Source organism: Drosophila kikkawai, chromosome 3R (genome assembly GCF_030179895.1).
Source record: "Drosophila kikkawai strain 14028-0561.14 chromosome 3R, DkikHiC1v2, whole genome shotgun sequence".
In the NCBI taxonomy this organism is placed as follows: Eukaryota; Metazoa; Arthropoda; class Insecta; order Diptera; family Drosophilidae; genus Drosophila; species Drosophila kikkawai.
Genome location: NC_091731.1, coordinates 6296069 through 6317876, shown reverse-complemented (window position 1 = coordinate 6317876; position 21808 = coordinate 6296069). Strand labels below are relative to the sequence as shown.

Below are 21808 nucleotides of genomic sequence, written 5' to 3'. Positions count from 1 at the left end.
AAATCGGCAATGTTCGTACATACCTATGTGCGTATGCAAATTGTGTAAGTATGTACGTACATATACTACGGAATCGGTGTGGATGTATGGTTTTTTATGTATGGAAAAAAAAACTGGATGTAAACCTTTTCGGATATTGGCTGATTTAGAAAATAGGAAAGGGGCATATAGCCATGTAAACACATGCATACATATATATACATATACTACTGCCCAAGTTGGTAGTGTTTTAAATAAATTGGATGCAGCAGTATATCTACATATATATGCATGTATGTACATACATATATGATGGGAATTTCGGCACCGTACTTATCTTGGCAAAAAAGGCGCTGGAATATCCGGCTCGAAGGACCAAAAATGTAGCTGTCGGGGGCCGTGGCAAGTACAATTCCAGATTCCCAATAAAAGTAGGCAGAGTTTTAAGAGGATGATGAGGAGGACGATCCGTCTTCTTTGGAGTTTATTTTCAGAGTGGTAAAAGAGAGGCACAACTAATATGGCGACAGGTACATTTTCCCCATTGATGCTCCCCTGGCGATATTGCCCCTTGTTCAGCATGAACAAGGTTCTTTAATAGTTTATGAATGTATCTATCATTTAAAGTAAAAACCATGACCATTGGTTTTATGGTTTTTTTGTAATATTACCTGAAAGTCGACCAATTTACACATTTTTTTTGCATGATTCAAAATACGAAACAAAGTTCAACTTTAAATGCTCATAACTTCTACAAAAAAAATCTTAAAATTGATTTTATTGCAGATTCTGAATCCTTGTTAAATTTCCTGTCGAATAAGTATGGTTAAAATCGTTTTTGCGAACATGACTTTTTTGATTTTTGCAACGCTAATTGTTCGAGCGGCGCTACTGTGCGACGCTAGAACTATTCTTTCCGATTATATAGCTACCATTCTACCGGGAAAACTTTTACAGGTACAAAAGGTAACCATTGCAATGGGCTTATGATACTCTAAAGCAGTATTCATGAATCAGAAAACATATTATTATACCCTTGCAGGGTATCATAATTTCAGTCAGAAGTTTGCAACGCAGTGGAGACGTTTCCGACCCCATAAAGTATATATATTCTTGATCAGCATCAACAGCCGAGTCGATCTAGCCATGTCCGTCTGTCCGTTTCTACGCAAACTAGTCCCTCAGTTTTAAAGCTATCTGAATGAAACTTTGCATATAGTCTTCTATATACTCTCACTGCTATATATGTCGGAACGGGCCGGATCGGACGACTGTATCATATAGCTGCCATACAAATGTTCGATAAATTTTCAGAAAAAAATTATAACTTGGGTGTTTTTCAATATTTTTGCATCATTTTTGAGATATAGCCATTTTATATTATTCCAGAATTTTGGTAAAAATTTTATGAAAATCGGACGACTATATCTTATAGCTGCCATAGGAACGATCAAGAAATGGGAAAAAAAAAAAAATTATAACTTCGTTGTTTTTCAACGTATTTTCATCTACTCTGAGATATAAGCTTTTTTTATTATTTCAGAATTTCGGTAAAGATTTTATGAAAATCGGACGACTTTATCTTATAGCTGCTATAGGAACGATAGGGAAAGTAATAGAAAAAATTATAACTTCGTTGTTTTTCAATGTATTTTCATCTTCTTTGAGACATGAGCTTCTGGTATTATTTTAGAATTTTGGTAACAATATTATGGAAATCGGACAACTATATCATATAGCTGCCATAGAAGCGATCCGTAGATGTAGAGAAAATGTAAAGCTGGGAATGTAAAACTGTAACTGTCAAACTGTAAACATAATAAATGTAGGTAAAATGTTATGAAACTCTGTTTAGTATCTGTTTTCGGCATTATAATTTATAATATAATTATCAAAACCAATCTGCAAGGGTATACAAACTTCGGCGGGCCGAAGTTAACTTCCTTTCTTGTTTTTCTACATTTTAACGATTTTTATACCCTTGCAGGGTTTTATAATTTCAGTCAGAAGTTTGCAATGCAGTGAAGGAGACCTTTCCGACCCTATAAAGTATATATATTCTTGATTAGCATCGACAGCCGAGTCGATCTAGCCATTTCCGTCTGTCCGTCTGTCCGTTCTACGCAAACTAGTCCCTCAGTTTTGAAGCTGAATGATCTGAATGAAACTTTGCATATAGTCTTCTATATACTCTCACTGCTATATATGTCGGAACAGGCCGGATCGGACGATTTTATCATATAGCTGCCATAAAAATTTTCGATAAATGTATAGAAAAATAATTATAACTTGGATGAAAATGTAAGGCTGGGAATGTAAAACTGTAACTGTCAAACTGTAAACTTAATAAGTTTAGGTAAAATATAATGAAACTCTGTTTTGTGTGTGTTTTAAGCATTTAAATTTATAATATAAATATCAAAACCAATCTGCAAGGGTATACAAACTTCGGCAAGCCGAAGTTAGCTTCCTTTCTTGTTTCAGCAAATATTTGCAAAAAAAAAAAAAAGGAAATTCGTACTGTGAGACCATTGTGGCAACTCGTATTTTTATGTAGGTGTATAGATTTTCTCAGCTAATCCTTAAGAAGTATCATTAAAACTGCCGTATGGTCATCCTTTTAGCACATAGGTAAAACCCTATGGTGCTGTCAAATCTTTAATGAAACCTCTAATTAATGCAGTAGTGTCATAACCTTATAACCAGTATGGTGAAATTGCATTTGTATGAGAGTGTGTGAATGAGTAAGTAGGCTATTTTCAGAATAAGAATTTCTCAGCTTACTGGCTATAAGGTTGTGCCACTACTGCATTATTTTAATGTATCAGTAGTAATAATTTTGGGCTTACATTCAACAGAAAATATAATTCTTGAATTTTATTCATATATATAAACCCCACTTATATCTATGGTCGCAATTATTTTTCGATTTTGTAATTAAGAATCAGTTTTTAGAGTAAAAATATACCATTTAAAATATTTCATAATATTGTAGAGAACTAGTCATTTTATTGTAAGAACTTGGTTTTACGTGGATGTATCTTTCCTCTATAAACAGTTAATCAAATCAATTTTAGAGACAGTACCTTAATTTATTTTATTTTCAGATTTTATATTTTTCATAATTATTATCATAAATGTTAAATGGCTGCTATCCAGATCTCGAAAAACATAGTAATCATCCAAATGAAATCTTCTCCTATTGCTGGTTATTGGGGTTCATTTGCCCGTTGACGATCGGTAAAAAATATGCATGAGCCATAGCTTCACGAGCTGTGAGTCGGTCAACATGATCATAACGTAATAGTTTATCAAGAAAGTCTAGTGCCTCGGGAGAAACTAGATGTTGGTTATCAGAATGAACAAATCTTTCCCATCGCTTTCGTGAATGTCTTTGCAGAATGTCGTGAAATCGTGGATCTAGGTCTATATTGTATTTATCTAAATAAGCGTAGAGCTCTTCGGTGCCCAGCACCTTGGCAATGCGTACCAATTGATCGTAGTTGTCATGACCATGGAAGAACGGCTCTTTCCGAAATATCATAGACGCCAACATACAGCCTAATGACCACATATCTAGTGAATAGTCGTACATCTGGTAATCTACCAGTAACTCGGGTCCTTTAAAATACCGCGATGCAACGCGAACATTATACTCTTGACCGGGATGATAAAATTCAGCAAGGCCCCAATCAATAAGACGTAGTTTACGGTTTTCATGATCGATCATTACATTATGAGGCTTGACATCGCGATGCATTATTCCCATGCTGTGGCAGTAGTCAAGAGCCTTTAAAAGCTCGAACAAATAGTAGCGAATCTCATAATCAGTTAATGTTTGGTAAAGTTGTTTGAAGTCCGTGTTATTTACGTGTTCAAAAATTAAAGCCGGTGTCCGAGACACTGGATCCTTGACAACAGCTAGCAGAGTTATAATATTAGTTCCACCACGCAAATTCTCCAAAATCTTAATTTCCCTCTTAATCTTCTTCTTTTTTACGGGTTTTAAAATTTTAACCACACACTTTTCTGTGGTAGTAATATTAATAGCCTCGAACACCTCAGAATACTTTCCACGTCCTAGTTTACGGACCAATTGATAATCGTCTTGATTTCCCCAATCGACAACATAGTTTTCATAATCCCAATATTCATCTGGTTTGTGTGCATTCACATCTGTGTACACACGAGCTGCACTTGGGAGAGTCATTTCCTTCAAAATATCGACCTTTCTTTGTTTTGCTATTGAAAAAGCTTCAGAATTTACCACGAAGTCTTCGTAAGCCGATTGCGTTTTAAATCGATTGGTCCAAGGAACAATATAAAAATTGCTTGACAGTCTGAAAGAAAATAAATATATTATTTAATAAAGCCAACATTAGAAAGGGATTCTTAAGAAAGGAAGCTTAATTTATGTATACTATTAATACTAGTCAGAATATTATGTTTCTGTTTAGTTTTTTTGTTTAGATAGCTTCAAAACGTTGAGTAGAAAAACATTCATTCAAATTTGATCAATTGGAATCTTAATGAAACTATGAAAAAAACTTTTTGAGAGCTTTTCATTTTTTATGGCAGCTGTGGACGTTTTAAGTTAACCAAATAGTATCGGACCAACAATACTGTCATGTGGAACGACCGAGCTTCCTATGATTGCTTCGCAATACACATCTGATCGAAAGATAGACCTATTTATAATCAAGCTACATTTTAAATAAAATTGGAAAACGGTGCTGTTGTGAACTTATTGGAACGTCAAAGAATAGTATTTCATTTGCAAGGAATGTCCACAATCGAAACATTGTCAAGCCGATAAATCACAGCACAAGAATTGTTGATGGATATTTAAGGGGGATATACATGTAAACCAAAATTTTTTTGGCAAATTTTTTTTTTGGTTTAAAAAATAGTTTATTACTTAAAGAATATACTGTGTAAGTTTCATTATCAAATTCCAACTTTAAGTGCCTCAAATCAAGTATGCACGCAAGGTTCACAAGTGTTAACGTGCCCATCAAAAACTTTAATCGTAATTTTCTCAGCTTCTAATTTTGGCATTTCTACCTATGCTATGGACACGATTCACAAAAAACTATGTAACATATCGGAGTGAATCAAAAATTATTATGATCAGCATGAAATTATCTTCTATTTGAACCTACATGGTTGTTATAAAACTGAGTATTACTATTTTTTAAGAGGGTGGGAAGTGAAAACTGATCACCTGAAAATGGCATTTTTTCCTTCAAATCAAAATTTATTTTTTTTTGTCTTGATTTCTTTTTGGTTTTTTAGGTTCAAATAGAAGATATAGGTGTAATGAATACAAAAAAATTTAGTTTACGGATTTCAGACAGGAATTACGAGCTCTATCGTGTCCATAGCACGGCAACTCAAAGCTCGAGGCGCTACGGCATATGTCCATAGGTCCGCCATTTTGTAAAATATTGTCTATAACAAAATTTTTGTATTATCTCCGATTCCACTTTTACCTATCTCCAAAGTTTCACGAAGATTGCTTGACTATTTCCTACATTAAAAAATCCACGAAAAATGTCTAAATTTTGACCGTTTACATGTATATCCCCGCTTAAGGGGGGCCGTTCACTAAGAAAATGCAGACGAAAACAAGAAAGGAAGCTAACTTTGGCACGCCGAAGTTTGTATACCCTTGCAGTTATTATTTCATTACATTTTACCTATACTTATTATGTTTAAGAGTTTGGCAGTTACCGTTTTACATTCCCAGCTTTACATTTTCTCTACATCTACCGATCGTTTCCATGGCAGCTATCGATCGAAATTTAACATATTTAGACACGATGGCCCCTCGAAAGTGTGGAGAAAACCAAATGAAGCCATGAAGGAGAAAAACCTAATTCCGACTGTTAAGCATGGTGGCGGGAATGTAATGGTTTGGGGGTGTGTGTAGCTGCAGGTAGATTCGGCCGAATGGTCTTCATTGACGACAAAATGGACAAGATAATGTATAAAAACATTTTGAGCGAAAATTTGATTCCGAGTGTGATAAAAATGGGTCTAGATACGAAGACATTCTTGTTTCAAAGAGATAATGACCTGAAACATTCTTCGTATTTGGTGCAAGAGTGCCTTCTATATCACTGCAAGCTGCTAAAAACACCTCCCCAGTCACCTGACTTAAATCCGATTGAACACGTGTGGGATATTCTGGAGAAAAAGATTAGGAGGCACGCCATTTCGTCCAATGAGAATAAGAGCTAACAAGACCAGCAACTTGGTAAAAAGCATGGGTCGACGTTTACAAGCTGTCATCAATGCTAAGAGAGGACCCACCAAATATTAAAAATATTGAATCAAGAAATATGTTTGTTTTTTTTTTAATATTCTTTGATGTGTACGAATAATTTCTGTGCGTAAAATTATGACTTTTTTCGTTTGTTTAAGAAAATATCTAATGTTTATGTTGAAAGTTCCTTATTTTTTTGTTAAAATATATTCTATTCTATGAAATTTAATTTGTTGGGTTTCGTTACGTATTTGTTGAGTTATGAATGAATCAAGATGGAAATCAAGGGTGTCCGAATAAATTGTGTGTTGACTGTACATACAGTGGTGCTCATAGACTTAAGCCACAAGACTTCATCCAAGAATTTTAACGAAAATTAAGAAAAGTTTTTATTCCACAGCTCCAATTATTTGTGTCACATTAGTTCTATATATCAGTGTTCTAATACAAGAATAACCAAGTTATAAAAATATATATTCAACGAAAAATTTTTTAAATCTGAGACCAACCCCAAAATGTCCTGCTCACATACTTAAGCCACCTGGAAGAAAATGATCCAAAAAGTTAAAATTTGCCCCATATTCCTTATAATTTTAATCAATTTACTTTAATATTGAGTGCGATGACCTTTCTGATTAAGAACAGCGGAGCAACGATTTGGCATTAATCCCACAAGACGTGCGCACTGTTAAGGGGTGATTTTCTTCAACTCTTCTTGCAAAATATGCCACAAATAGTTTTTATTTGCTAGTTTTTTTGGCCAACGACTTGTTTAAGAATTCCCCACAAGTTCTCTATAGGGTTCAAGTCGGGGCTCTGCGGTGACCATTGCAAAACATTGATTGTCTCTTGGCTAGGCCACGACTTGACTATCTTGCTGATGTGTTTCGGGTCGTTGTCCTGTTGAAATATCCAGGCAAGTTGCAAATGATCGGCATATTCTCCAGATAAATTGTTAATAAGGATGTCCCTGTACATTTCGCCGTTCATAATGCCTTCTATATTCACTAGGAGACCTACGCCCGATGCGGTGAAACAGCCCCAGACCATAATCGAAGCGCATCCATGTTTAACGGTCTTTTTCGTGTATTTGGGGTCCAATTGTTTGTTAGGAGGACGTTGTACATATGGTTTACCATCACTCCCAAAGACCCTATATAGAGACCCTATAGAGAACTTGTGGGGAATTCTTAAACAAGTCGTTGGCCAAAGAAACTAGTAAATAAAAACGATTTGTGGCATATTTTACAAGAAGAGTTGAAGAAAATCACCCTTTAACAGTGCGCACGTCTTGTGGGATTAATGCCAAAGCTTTGCTCCGCTGTTCTTAATCAGAAAGGTCATCGCACTCAATATTAAAGTAAATTGATTAAAATTATAAAGGAATATGGGGCACATTTTAACTTTTTGGATCATTTTCTTCCAGGTGGCTTAAGTATGAGAGCAGGACATTTTGGGGTTGGTCTCAGATTTTTAAAATTTTTCGTTGAATATATATTTTTATAACTTGGTTATACTTTTATTAGAACACTGATATATAGAACTAATGTGACACAAATAATTGGAGCTGTGGAATAAAAACTTTTCTTAATTTTCGTTAAAATTCTTGGATGAAGTCTTGTGGCTTAAGTCTATGAGCACCACTGTATGTACCCAAAGCGTCAAATCAAATCTTTGAGAATCAGAAATCTTTTCGGGTGGTCATTCTGTAGTCCTGGCTTAAACCCTATGGAGAATGTTTGGGACAAACTCTAATGTGTATAGCTACGAAAAACCATTTAAAGTATTAGTCGAGCTTAAAAAGGCCATTATTGAAGACTATAATCGTACCAAATTGAGTATTTTCCAAGTACCATTACCGAAAACAATATTAATACATAAGGTTTTAACTAAATTCTGTAAAATTTTGAACAAAAAATATTCACCAATGAGCCGTTGAGGGAGGGTTGAACTTAACCCTAAAAAAAATTATGTCCTTGCGGTAAGCAGGATTTCTCCGTCAATTTTTATTTGAAATCAAGAAACCAAAATTTTTCTGTTAGCTTAGGTGTCTGGCTTGTCTTTGAACGAAGGATTTTTTAAAAAATTGAATTTTTGGGAGCGTTTTTCTTGAAAAATGACCATATTTTGGGTTATAAAATCGGTTCTAATTGAAGATATAAAAAATCCTTCGTTCAGAGGCAAGAAAAACATGTCTAGAAGAAGTGTGGAAAATCTGAAGTCGATCAGTCCAGTAGTTTTCGAGAAATCTTGACTACCGACTTCAAGAAAGTGGTTTTGAGAAAAACGCGTTTAAAGTTTTAATTGCCAGTTGTGACTCATACGACGCGCTGGGCTTTAAATTTCTCCCATTACTACAGTTTTGCTTCGATCGACTTGAAATTTTCGGACAACATTCCTGACACTTTGTTCTATTATATAAAAAAGTTTGAAAAAAATGCATTTTTTGAAATTTCAAAACCAGGATAACCCCTTAAGCTGTTTTCAATGCAATTTTCCCGGCTTACAAATAAAATTTAAAAAAAATGCAAATACTGTTTTGTTAAAAAAAATTAAGTGTCAATTATTTAAATATTTTTAACAGGTATCGAAACAGGACCAATTTTTCCAATCAGTAAGATTTAACAATATCTGTTAAAGTATAAACATTTATGATGCTACATATTTTAAATTAGAAATAAGTTTTGAAAATGAACATACCCAATTTTCAATTGTACATCATAGCAAAAAGGTGACCGTTGCCAAATTTTCGTTAGGTAGCTTCGTTCTTGCGAATATCTGATGGATCGGCGATGTATACCACTGACGGGAGCTAATCGACATTGAATGCCGGCTAAGCACTGTATAGTTTTGCACTAATTTATAAATGAACAAATATTTATCATAAATATAACATTATTTGCTTGTAGAAGCGTAATTCTACGTATTTAAATTAACATAAAAACATAAATGCACATACATATGTACTATGTACATAAGTGGGTCAATATTTCCCGAAACAAGCGGCAATATTGATACGTATGTACATATGTACATATGTACAGACATATGTAAGTATATATGTATGCATATTTAAAAGAAACTACATATTAAATATACATACATACATATATAAAACATTAAAATAGTAAAAACCGAAATCTATATATGTATATATATGTACATATGTAGGTACATATTTACCCCATTTGTTGATATACGAACCAAATAATTCAAGAGCATATTCTTTCCTATTTTTTTAATTCCCATTTATATATGTATACATAAAAGTTCCCGGCTTTTAAAAACCTTCAATTATCAAGGGGTAATATGAAATGCCGCATACAAATTTCTTTACATTTACATACACATGTACATATGTACATTCAAAACTTAAGTATTTATCGTATTATATATAAATATGCATTTAAATTTATTTGCGAACATTGACAAAATCAGTAACTTAACAATGTTTACAAATACCTATACTCACATTTAGTAAAGGCAGCGCGCGTGGTTTAAACGATTTTTTCTTTTAAAATATGAAGGTTAACCACTGTCCATTGTAGAATTAGATTAGTAATACATAACCAGAATTAGCAAAGAAGCGTCAATAAATTATCCAAAATCTAGAAACGATGGATAAGAAACGAAAAAATGTCCCGGTAATAAAGCTCCATCCGCCTTTCACCTAATAGCTAATCGATCAGCTGCATATCCAAAACATAATCAAATAAGTGGGAGGACATTTAAGTTTATCAACTATTTTGGATGTTAAACAACAGCAAAACTAGAAATTTTGGCAGATTTTATTGGCAGTAAACTAAAATTAATTAGATCACAAGATATTAAAGATTCTCAAAATATTTTTCTCTAACAAAGGCCGAATGCTCTAAGAAGAATGAATGCTAGTAGAACCATAGAAAGACTATTGAAAATAAAATAAGAGCAGGTATTTCAAATTAAATCGTAGCTATCGATGAAATTTTGGGGCAAGACTACACCGGAAGACAATTTTGCGGCTATTTTAATAAAATTAAGTGGCTATCATTTTGGGAATATTAATGCCGTCTTTGATGAAGTACTAGGCTTAAACGCCTAAACAATATGAGAAGTTTCAGAGCGGCAAAACATGAAGAACTATCCCTTCAACGGATGGTAGATGGCAGATGGGTTTCTGTAAAAAAAAAAACGAAACTAAAGCCTAGTACACTGACGACGAAAATCCGCTGTATATACAGCGGAATCGCTGTTTATTTGGCTCGGTAACCAGTGTGATCAAAAAAAATAAAGGAAAAGCCATGAAACGCCATGAAAATGTACCTTTTATGGCGTTTAAGGCTTTTCTTTGGTCACACTGGACTGCTGATTGTAAACAAATATTAAAAAACTATATATGTAAAATATTAATAAATATGGGATTAAATTGTCCTTTGTGGGTTATAGGGTCTTCCCACACACCGTCAAAGCGCATTCACCGTCCGTTGAACTAACTGCCCATAAGGTTTTGCCGTTCCAAACTCAAATGGACCACGGTTAGAACGCATTTAATTCTAACCACGGTTTGTTTGGCCATAGTTAGGCGATAGTTTTTCGGTGCAGCTCTAATTTCTTCTTCTTAACATTGCAAATTTGACCAACACTACGAATATGTATACACACTTGGCGAGGAACAAATGAAATATGGAATTTTAAATATTTTAATATAAACCGCCTATCTCTACCTTATTTTAAAGATTTTGGATGCCTATACCACCTACAGCCACTCTTCGTGGAATTTGCTCTTTGTTAGAGAAAAATCATTAGAGAAACTAAAATTCCAAGTCATTTAATTCATTTAAATTTAGTGCGGATAAATTCTGACGCAATCTGTGCCTTTTGCTGTTGTACAACAGCCAAAATAATTGGTAAATGCTCCATTTCAAATTTGCAACTGCCAATTCGACAGCCTTTGTTTACGTTTTCATGAGCCACAGCTGATCGATCAGCTGTTCGGATGTTGAATGTGCTTTAATGTTGTGTGGGAACACGAGTTTCACATTTGTGAAAAATCCCAAACGTTCCTCACAAATGTGCTGTGTGGGAAGACAGTATTAAGCAAATCTATGCCCCTAAGATGCTGCCACACTTATCACAGTTTTAATTCCGGTGGTCTTCATTTATTATTTGGTTAATTTTGATCATTTAAGTAATCAAATTAAATAGCATTATTTATTTATTTATTTTTTTTTTTTTTTTTTAGGCTTTGCTTTTATTTATTGAATCTTCTCATTTATGAGACTAACAATAAGTGTATCAAATCTTACAATACTACCTAACTAGCAGTCATGAGACTGGTACAGAGTAGATGGCCCTGAGTAATTATGGCTGGGTTGGATGGTCGTTACGTAGTAGGCGGCTTCTTCTGGAGACTCGTATCAAGTCCCTTGCTAAAGGATTTGGATGGGTGGAGAGTTTTTCCTTGTAGGACGCTTTTTGTTTTTCTATTTCGTTCTTAACTGCAGGAATGCCGAGATCCCTGTGGATGTTTTCGTTGCGAATATACCATGGTGCCCCAGTGATAGTTCTCAGGATTTTTGATTGGGCGCGCTGTATGATGTCTAGATTGGTACTGCACGCGTTCCCCCAGAGCTGGGAGCCATACGTCCATATTGGCTTTAGTGTGGAGTTGTAGAGCAGGACCTTGTAGTCCAGACACAGGGGCGATCGGGAGTTTATGAGCCAGTGGAGGCTGCTGGCTTTTATTTTTAGATGAAGTTTCTTGCATTCAATATGTCTTCGCCATGTTAGGCGTCTGTCCAGGTGGACGCCCAGGTACGTTACCACGTTGACTTCGGGGATCAGTGTGCTGTTCAGGTAGAGCGGGGGGCATGTTTGTCTGTTGAGGGTGAACGTTATGTGCTTACACTTTTGTTCATTTATTTTAATACGCCAATCAGATAGCCACTTCTCGACTACCTTGAGGTGGTTGGCGAGCTGGGCTGTTGCACGGACTGGGCATCTGGAACGGCTGAGGATCGCAGTGTCATCAGCGAAAGTGGATAATGTTAGCTGGTCGCTTGTGGGGATATCCGCTGTGTATAGAACAAATAGGGTAGGCCCAAGTGCACTTCCTTGTGGGACTCCAGCTTCGATTGAATAGGTGCCGGATGTTGTTGCGTTGCACCTCACTGCGAAGACTCTGTTGTAGAGATACGACTCAAGTAATTTGTGTGTGTATACCGGCAAGAGTGTTTTTATTTTGTGCATGAGGCCGTTGAGCCAGACGCGGTCGAATGCTTGAGAAACGTCGAGAAATATCGCGCTGCAATATTCTCGATGCTCGAAGGCTGTGCGAATTTCTGATGTTATTCTGTTAACTTGCTCGATAGTTCCATGTTTTTCTCTGAAGCCAAATTGATGAGCTGGGATAATATTGTGAGCTCCCAGATAAGGGATTATGCGCTTTAGTAGGCATTTTTCAAATAACTTGGACAAGCATGATAGTAGACTTATTGGTCGGTAAGATGACGGAATCGTGTGGTCTTTTCCGGGCTTCGGTATCATTATAATTATAGATTTTTTCCATTTCGTTGGGTAATGGCCGAGACTTATGATCCCATTGAAGATTTTACAGATGACCTCAATTCGGAAGTTCAATTATCATTTTTTGAGTTATTAGGTCAACGCCGGGAGCCTTTTTCGGCTTCAGTTCCCTGATGACCTTCGTTATCTCGTTCGGACGAAATGATTCTGGAGTAGATTCCGTTTCAGTGTGGATTTGCGGTAGATCAAATGGATTTGCAGCAGGGTTCGGCTGGAAAACGCCCTGGAGATGTGAGGCAAAAGTTTCGGCTCTGTCTTTGTCGCTGCGGGCCCAGCAACCAGATGACTTTCTTATCGGGGTGATGGTTTCAGCCGGTGAGCTTAAATTTGGGTGAGCTCTCCATAAGGGATGCTTTGTGCTGGCTGGCGAGAGTTTTTCAATATATCTTAATTGTGCTTTTTCGGCATCTTGCTTCAGGGCCCGGCTTAGTTTGCGTGTGGCTTCATTTAGACGTTGCTTTGTGCTTGGCGATCTATTGGTTTGCCACGCCCGTCGCAGACGCCTCTTTTCTTGGATAAGCTGTTCAATTTGCTGGTTCGTTTTGAATTTGATTTTTTGCACATCCGTCTGTTGTGGTGTTGAGATTCTGGCTGCAGTCACAAGTACCTCTTCCAGTGCGGAGGTGGAGGAGTCGATGTCGGTTTCAGTATTGAGCTGGGGGGCTAGCTCAATGTGGGAACTCACAAACTTTTTGTATTTCATCCAATTGGTTCTGTGCGACGTCAGCCTATAGGGGCGATCCGTAGTTTCTGGGCTTTGAAGGAGGGTTATCAACAGCGGCGAGTGATCTGAAGAAAGGTCTGGAAGGGCCTTGGCGTTTATTAGATTGCGTGGGATGTTTTTTGTCACCGCGAAGTCAATTAGATCGGGTATCTTTCTGGGGTCTGCTGGCCAATATGTGGGGCTACCAGGGGAAACGTAGTCCAGCTTATTTCTCACATTGATGAGAGCGTTGTACAGTTGTCTTCCCTTGGGGGTCACGAGGCGGGATCCCCAATGCGTATGCTTGGCGTTGTAATCTCCTGCAGCTATAAATCGATCTCCAAGAGAGTTGTAAAAATCCATGAATTGACCTTCAGAGATTGTAAAGCGAGGTGGGCAGTAGACAGCAGCAATGCAAAGGTTGCCGTTACCTGACTGCACTTTTATGGACGTAGCTTGCAGGTAATTTGTTGCAAACCTTTGGTGGAAGTGGTGTTTGATGCGTTCTCTGATAAGGATGCCGGTCCCGCCGTGGGCTTTACCATCTGGATGATCTGTGCGGTAGAAGGTATAACCTCTTATATGAAAGTTGTATCTGCTTGTGAGGTGCGTTTCAACCAATAGCATGGCGTCGATGTGGTTTTCGTTTAGAAATTGTGTTAGTTCAAGTTTATGCCGTGAGACGCCGTTGGCATTCCACGTGGATATACGTAGATTGGACATTGATTATTTTGACTGTTGTGCTACGAGCAGCTGTATCACCATATTCTGATTCTGGACGAGCGTTTGCATGGTCGTTTTCATAAATGACATGAGTTCCATCATGCTTTGTTGCATGGTCACCATCATGGATTCCATGTTGTTTTGTGGCTTCTCTGGGGCCTGCTGAGCATTTACTGAGTTTGAGGGGAGTGGATTTTGCATACCTGTCCGTAGAGCTTCGGCGTAGGAGATGCCCGTGGGGGCATTTAGCGGACCAAAAGAAGATCTGGCTGCTTTGGCAAAAAATACATCTGGAGTAGTTTTTGAATTAAAATACACATTTTGTGTATTTTGTTGGCGTGTAGCTGTCGCTCTTCGCATGCGACTCTTCAGCTCCTTGTAGACCTCACAGCCTCTGTAGTTAGCTGTATGGTTTCCTCCGCAGTTTCCACATTTTTTCGTGTTGGGGTCTTCTTTGTTCGCAGGGCAGTGTGCGGAGTTGTGGAAGTCTCCACAGACTACGCAGACTGACCGAAGGGTGCAGTATGTCCTTGTATGACCATACTCCTGGCGGTTTGTGCATTGCACAGGACCGTTGCGTTTGTGAGGTTCTTCCACGGTGATTCTTCGATGCAGTAGGAACTGCAACTTGTAGATCGGGTGAACTTCATTCTTCTTTAGGGCTTTACTGTCTGGCTCAAGTTCGACTTTGAAAAGAGGTTGCGGCTTTTTGTTTTTGTTGATAATGTTGCTAACATTCTTGGCAAAGAAACCCTTGCCTTTCAGGGCTTCTAGTATCTCGGAGGGGGCGACATCTGGTTCAATTCCTTTCAGCACTACTTGCAGTCCCTTGCTGCTTTTTAGTTGGTAGGTGTAAAAGCTCTTTTTTGCTTCCTGCAGGTATTAGACACAGCTCGAAAGTGTTCTTCTGTTTTGGTTTGAACTTTGGTTTCGCAGATGTTCCCTTTAATAATCGGAACAACATGAAAGTTTCCGTCCCCGACCACCGCAACAATTTTGTTGACCAGGGCGTTTGAACTTTTCTCCCTTATATATATAGGTGGGGGCTTTGGCTGTTTTTGAGTCTCCTGCTCCAGCTCTGCTTCATTATTCTCACCAGCTGCTAGCGGAGAAAATTTGTTGGTGTTGTTTGGGTCGTAGCTTTTGGTGACACGGTTGATCTTAGGCTTGTTACCAACCGTGTTATGGGGGCTAAGCTTACGCTTAATTTGGATGTAGCGATCCATGCCAGTCTGTATGGCCGGAACCGCTTGTTGCTTATCGGAGCTCACGGTTTTTGTTACCATTGTATTTTGCGCTGCGGCCGTTGGCACCGATTTCGCAATATTGGTCGTTGGTTTAGTTGTTGCTGTTGCTTTTGATGCGTTTGCAGAAATTGCAGCTCTGCTTGTTGTTGGTGCGTCTTCCATCGAAGCCGCTGGTGGTGGGGTTTGGCATTGGGAGCTCCAAGATGTAGGAGCTGGAATAAGTAGGGCGGGAGAGCAAGAGCGCGCTCTCGTGCCGTCGGCGGTCAGTAGAGCCGGGTTGGGCTTGGTAGACGTTTTTTCTGCTTCGATATCGCGAGTTGAGAAATAAGAGAAAACAACGTTTCTTTGGTTTACAGAGGTTCTACGCTCATTCTTTTGATCGCCGCTCATTATTTTGAGCTTGTTACGCGTGGCACCATATAAATGAACTTTGCAGCTCAAAAACACGTCTCACGCACTAGTGTCCGTATGTCATACGCACTGTAGGGCTTGGCCTAGCTGACAGTACGTAGTTTAGAGTTCCGAATTTACTTTTTCACCATGAAAAAACACTTCGAGAATAAACCCCGCGTAGCGGTCGTCCGTAAGCACGTCTGCACTCGATGAAGGTCGAATGCGAATTATTTATAAATAACCATTTTGGCGCTCGTTTAAAGTTATTACTGTATTCATTTATATTTTATAAGTATTTTTAACGGACTATTTCGTTCCTCCAACAATATGGCAACCTTGGCGATAACTTTTTGCGGTGAACTTATCGACCTAGCGCTAAAACGAGAAAACTGGTTGAACACGGCAAAAATGTTGTTGTCAAATTTGAGGAGGGGTCAGAAATAATTTTTTTTATAAAATAACTACCTGCCAGAATGATCGTGTGGTGGTGTGGAATAAACATCAATAGACCACTGAGTAAACTATTTTTTTCCTTTTGTAAATAAGATCTGATTTCATATAAAAAAATCCATTTACTTTTTATTCCGGCCAGAAAAAGGTGCCCGTTTTTCAAATCGAAAGAATCTTTCGAAAACGAAAACGAAAAAATCTTGCCGTTTTCGATTACCGGAGCAGGCCTGATGAAGTTTGGCCGCTATCACAATTGTTACAGCGGATTTTCGTCGTCAGATTAGCCTTAAACAAACAAAAAGTGGATTTTTTAAAATAAGCTTTTTTCTTAGTTTTTCCCTTATTGAATTCAGTTTTTTCAGCTTTTTTTTGTTAATCCAGCTAAAAAAATTACATCACTAGTTTACAGTTGTAGAGCAGTTGTAGTCCTGACACAGGGGCGATCGGGCGATTATGAGTCAGTGGAGGCTGCTGGCTTTGTTACGACCTGAGTTTTTTTGATGGGGCAAGGCCGGCTAGCCAGTCTCTCCTCTCAGGGGGGATTTCTCCCCATTCGCCCGCAGGTCGCACCATAAATCCCAGCTGATCTGGAATCCGCAAAACAAATAAAAAAAAACAACAAGGACCGACAAGAAAGGTAAACAAATTACATTACTCTACAACAATTACTGCTTACTTCATCTTTCTCTTCTCTCTCGGAGTGTAGGCTTGGGCTTGGCTGGAATCGCCCTGGACGCCCCTCCCTTCCAGAGATCCGGACTCTCATCTTCTGCGGATCTCCCCTTGGCAGGCGGACTTCGCCGGCCTACTCCTGACTACGGTCTCGTCATCTTTTCCCCCCCCCCAATCGGAAACGCTTAGTAACTCATCGTTATAAACATTTTTTTTAATTTCCTAGATAATACATATTTAATTTTGACGTATAACTAATTAACAAACTTTCATTTCTATCCTTTCTAGAACATCACATGGGCAAAACAATATCAGAAAATGCGGAAATTTAACAAACGACGATGAAGACAGTGGAGCAGCGAACAACGGAAGAAGACAGCGATTTTCTTGCACAGGTATAAATGGATATCAATATATATATATAATTATTCAAATGTACCCTCGTTTATTTCAGCTACATCCTACCTACTTGGAGCTCCAAATTAGGGGAAGGGACTGAGACGGGACGTTCGAAATGGTTTAATCTTCACACTTATACCCCTACACTACAAACCGGCCTTCTGCAGCGCAGCCGCATCAAGGATCCCTTGATTTAAGCCTTACTTTACGTTAAATTTTCTGAAATTGTTTATGTTCCGGATGTCTATATGTTCCTTATTATTTATTGATAATTATTATTTAGGTGCCTTCGACTGAATTTTTGCGTGCTTGTAAATTTAAAATTTTCATGTATTCGGCGTTTTGTATTGCCAAATAAGCGTATAAACGTATTCACACAATCTTACGCAAAACAAATAAACAATATAAATTTGCACGGGCACTTCAGAATAAATAACATGGATTTACATTTAATAAATAAATAAATAAATATGTACGAATAAATTAAATAAATAAATAAATATGGCGGAATTAAATAAATAAATAAATTAGCCTAATTTTTTTGCGTAAATAAATAAATTAAATGATATCCGGCCGTGGATTTTTTCTTTTGGGCTTCCGTCCCTCTTTTGTCCCGGCTGAGACGGTGGCACCTCGGCCTTGGAGGTCCAGTTTTCGGGGCCCGTTCGACTTTGGGGTTGGGGCCGATTTTTTTTTCTAGTTACTCCCGCCCAGAATTTTTGCCTCCAGAAGGCACAGGACCCTGTGAACGTGTCTTCTTTTATTTTTAATTCTGGTTCCCTTTGGAACGGACTCACTTTGATTTCTTCCTGGCTGTTTCCCTTCTTTCTGGTTTCCTAGGGACCGGCTCCTGGTCACCCTCGTGGCTTCCCGTTTCCGTTTATCCTCCTCTATTTCCTGGCTTTTTCTTCTCGCACTCCCCTCCGAAATATATTTATTTTTTTCACCTTCCCGTACTGTTTTCGGTTTTTTTGGTTTTATTTTCGGGTTTTTTTTTCGGGTTTTTGCGGTTTTTTTCCCGGGTCTTTGCGGTTTTTTTTCTCGGTCGAAAGGTTTTGGGTTTGATTTCGGCTCCGTTTTCCCTACTGGCCGCCATTAGCGGTCACCTTGCCCTATATAGGCTCGGTTCCCACCAATTCCTTCACCCACTTTTCTTTCCTCTCTCTCCCGGGGTCGAGAACCGCTTTCAAGGCCAGTACTCTCTGGTGCCTTGGTGTGGGTGTAGCTAGCCTCTCTCGCGATCGGCACATACTTCCCACACTTCCCCTTCGGTGTGGATCGCATGAGGCGCTCGAGATGCGATCCACTTCCCCTCTTCCTGGCCCTGCCAACCTATCCTCGGTGCGCATCCCAGACGATATTTGTTTCGCCTCCGGCTATCGATTACCGCCCGAATGCAACACCACGCGAAAATTTGCCAATCGCAGAGGACGCTAATATTCGCGAGCATTCCAACAAAGAAAGTAAACAAACAGAAAAACAAAAAACGCAATCCTCCTTCACCCGTTCAGCGGTGTTCCACCGGCGGCGGGTCCTTGCCCCATGCTTTCCGGGCTGCCCCAACGTAGGCCACACCCACGGTATGTACCCTGCTTCCTACCTACACCTACCTACCTACCTACAGCGTGTCGTCTTCCCATTACAGCCGCAAGTCTTTTGCATGGTAGATGCCAATAGGCTTCCCTGCCAGGTTCTCCAGCTCGAACATATTGTTCCCTACGGGCTTCACGACTCGGCACCTGACGAATTTCCGGGCGAACTTGGCGTTGTAATTCTTCCCGAAATCGCTCAGGGTGAAATTCCGTCGGAAAACTTCCTGGACTGGTTTGACGTTGAACTCCCGTGCGCGCTTGTTGTACTGCCGGCTGCTCCGCTCGTACGCCTGATGCAGATGTTGCTTGATCCGGTCGCGTATAATGTTGCGCTTGTCCTGGCAGCTTAATGTGGCCACTTCGTGGTCCGTCATTGACTGCAGCTTCCTGGCCAACTTGTAGCAGCTGCCGTGCAGGTACATGTGCTGCCTGAACACTGCGAAGAAAGGAGTCACGAAGAAAGGAGTCGCCTCGTGCACCGCATTCCGGATCGCGACCTCGATCTCCGGCAGAAATGCGTCCCAGTCACGATGGTCTTCCTCGAGATAAGTCCGAATCGCGGCCAGCACCGTCCGGTTGACCCTCTCTGCAGCGTTACTTTGCGGGGAATACACCGCCGTCCGCATGTGTTTTACTCCATATGCCTCCATCATGTCCTGGAACGCCTTCGAGACGAACTGCTTCCCATTGTCGGAGTGTATCACTTCCGGTACACCAAACTTAAAGAAGACTTCGTGCACCAGGAACTCGACGACGCTGGTGGCTGTGGCTTCATTCATTGCCTTTAGGAAGGTGAACTTAGAGAAGTGATCCACGACCACAAATATCCAGGCTTTCCCTCGTTTCGACCGTGGATATTTGCCCAGAAAATCGATGTATAATTTCTGGAATGGCCTTTCCGTCACCACTTCCTGCCCTATCCCGACCTGCGTGCGATAATTCGGGGCCTTCGCCTCCTTGCACTGAATGCACTGCCCCACGAAGTCTCGAACTTGCGTCGTCATCCCTGGCCAGTAATACTGCCGTTGGAGTTTTTGTAGGGTCTTTTTAACTCCTCCGTGTCCTGACGTCGGTTCCTCGTGAGCCGTCGTGATCATCCCGGCTGTCAGCGATGCCGGAATCCACAGTTTCCATGGTCCACCCTCGACTTCATCTTCCAATCTCCAAAATCCGAGGCGTTTAAAGATGAGGTCGCCTTCCACGCGAACGTCCGGTAGGCGAGCCTGGTTTTCCCGTATCTCATCTCGTATCTCTCTATATTCGGCAGATTGGAACTCCGTCGTGGCAAATCCCAGGGTGTCGTCGGCATCCAGCTTCAACTCCTCCACGCATCTGGACAGCGTATCGGCCACCACGTTGTCGGCTCCCTTCCGGTGCGAAATTCCGAAGTCGAAGCCTTGCAGCCTGAGGGACCATCGTGCCAGGCGTCCGCTGAGGTCCTTCATGTTCATCAGCCACTTCAGACTCGCATGGTCGGTGATTACCGTAAACGGCATCAGTTCCACATATGGCCGGAATCTCTCTATGGCAAGTACTGCTGCCAAGCACTCCTTCTCTGTCACCGATAATTTATTTGGTGTTTGTTCAGTTTTGCGGAGAAGAAGGCTATCGGACGCTCGTTCTTGTCCTCGTCATATTGGAACAGGACTGCTCCCACCCCAAGATGCGACGCGTCGCACTGGACATAGAACGGCCGTTTAAAGTCAGCGTGGACCAGAACCGGGGCCGAGGTGAGTGCGTTCTTCAGCGCCCGTATCGCGCTCTTGGCCTCTTCGCCCAGAACTAACCGCGTGGTTTTTCCTTTCTTTAGGGCGTCCGTGAGCGGTGTCGCCATGGCTGCGAAATCCTTGATGAACCGCCGGTACCACCCCGCTGTGCCCAAAAAGCTCCGCAGTTCCTTCACCGATTTCGGCTCGGGAATCTTTTGGATCGCGACGATTCTCTCCGGATCCATTCGGAGTGTCCCTCCGCCGATGATGAACCCCAGGTACTTTAGCGTCTTGAAGCAAAACTTTGACTTTTTCAGCCCTATTGTCAAATTTGCCTTCCTCAGACATTCCGCCACCAAACTGAGGTACTTCATGTGCGTGTCGAAGTCCGGCGTGATGATCAGCAGATCGTCTAGGTATACGAACACATTTGACCTCAGCTGCGCGGGAATCACCTGATCCATGAGCCGGCAAAGCCGCTGCGCCGCGTTGCACAGCCCGAACGGCATCATCGCGAACTGGTATAGTGGCCTTCCCGCCACCGTAAATGCCGTGTACGGGCGGCTCTCTGGGTCCAATTCCACCTGCCAGAAGGCGAACTTGAGGTCGACACTCGAGATGAAGTGGGTCTGCTCTATCCTGGATAGGATTCCCTCGATGCTGGGCAGCGGATACGCGTCCTTCACGGTCAACTGGTTCAGCTTCCGCGCGTCCAGACAGAACCGGTTCTTGTCCGGCCTTCGCACCACCGTCGTGCGGTTACTCCACGGACTTTCGCTGACCTCGATCACACCCAGTTCCAACATCTTATCGACCTCAGCCCATACGATCTCCTGCATCGCTGGCGACAGAGGGTAATGCCGGTCCTTGAAGGGTTCTGCGCCTTCCACGAGCTGGATTCGATGCTTCTCCACCGATGTCCTTCCCAGTCCTACGTCCTCAAACGCAAGGAACTCCTTCTTCACCGCCTCTAACCGATTCTATTCCTCCTGTTGCAGGTCCCATTCCTCGATCACCGACTCCTTGATGGCTTTCCCGTCGAGCCACGGATTTGTTGCGTCCCAGAGCTCCGAAACGCTTGCCTCAGGATTTTGTGCGGGCATCTCTCC

The 21808-nt window shown here is 40.5% G+C and overlaps 1 protein-coding gene across 2 annotated transcripts; it reads right to left on the bottom strand.

Annotated features, from left to right (window-relative positions):
- Nucleotides 1-2956: 2956 nt before the first annotated feature.
- On the bottom strand, nt 2957-10117 carry CkIIalpha (casein kinase II subunit alpha). Of its 2 annotated transcripts, XM_017170407.3 has the most exons (3): nt 9720-10117; nt 8948-9102; nt 2957-4319 (listed from the first exon to the last, which is right to left on the bottom strand). In XM_017170407.3, exon 3 carries the CDS (start codon nt 4187-4189, stop codon nt 3179-3181), a length of 1011 nt encoding a protein of 336 aa, XP_017025896.1. In that variant the 5' UTR covers nt 4190-4319; nt 8948-9102; nt 9720-10117; the 3' UTR covers nt 2957-3178. The 2 variants fall into 2 exon arrangements, with proteins under 2 accessions (XP_017025896.1, XP_017025904.1); XM_017170415.3 differs by lacking the exon at nt 8948-9102.
- Between the last annotated feature and the right edge of the window lie 11691 nt (nt 10118-21808).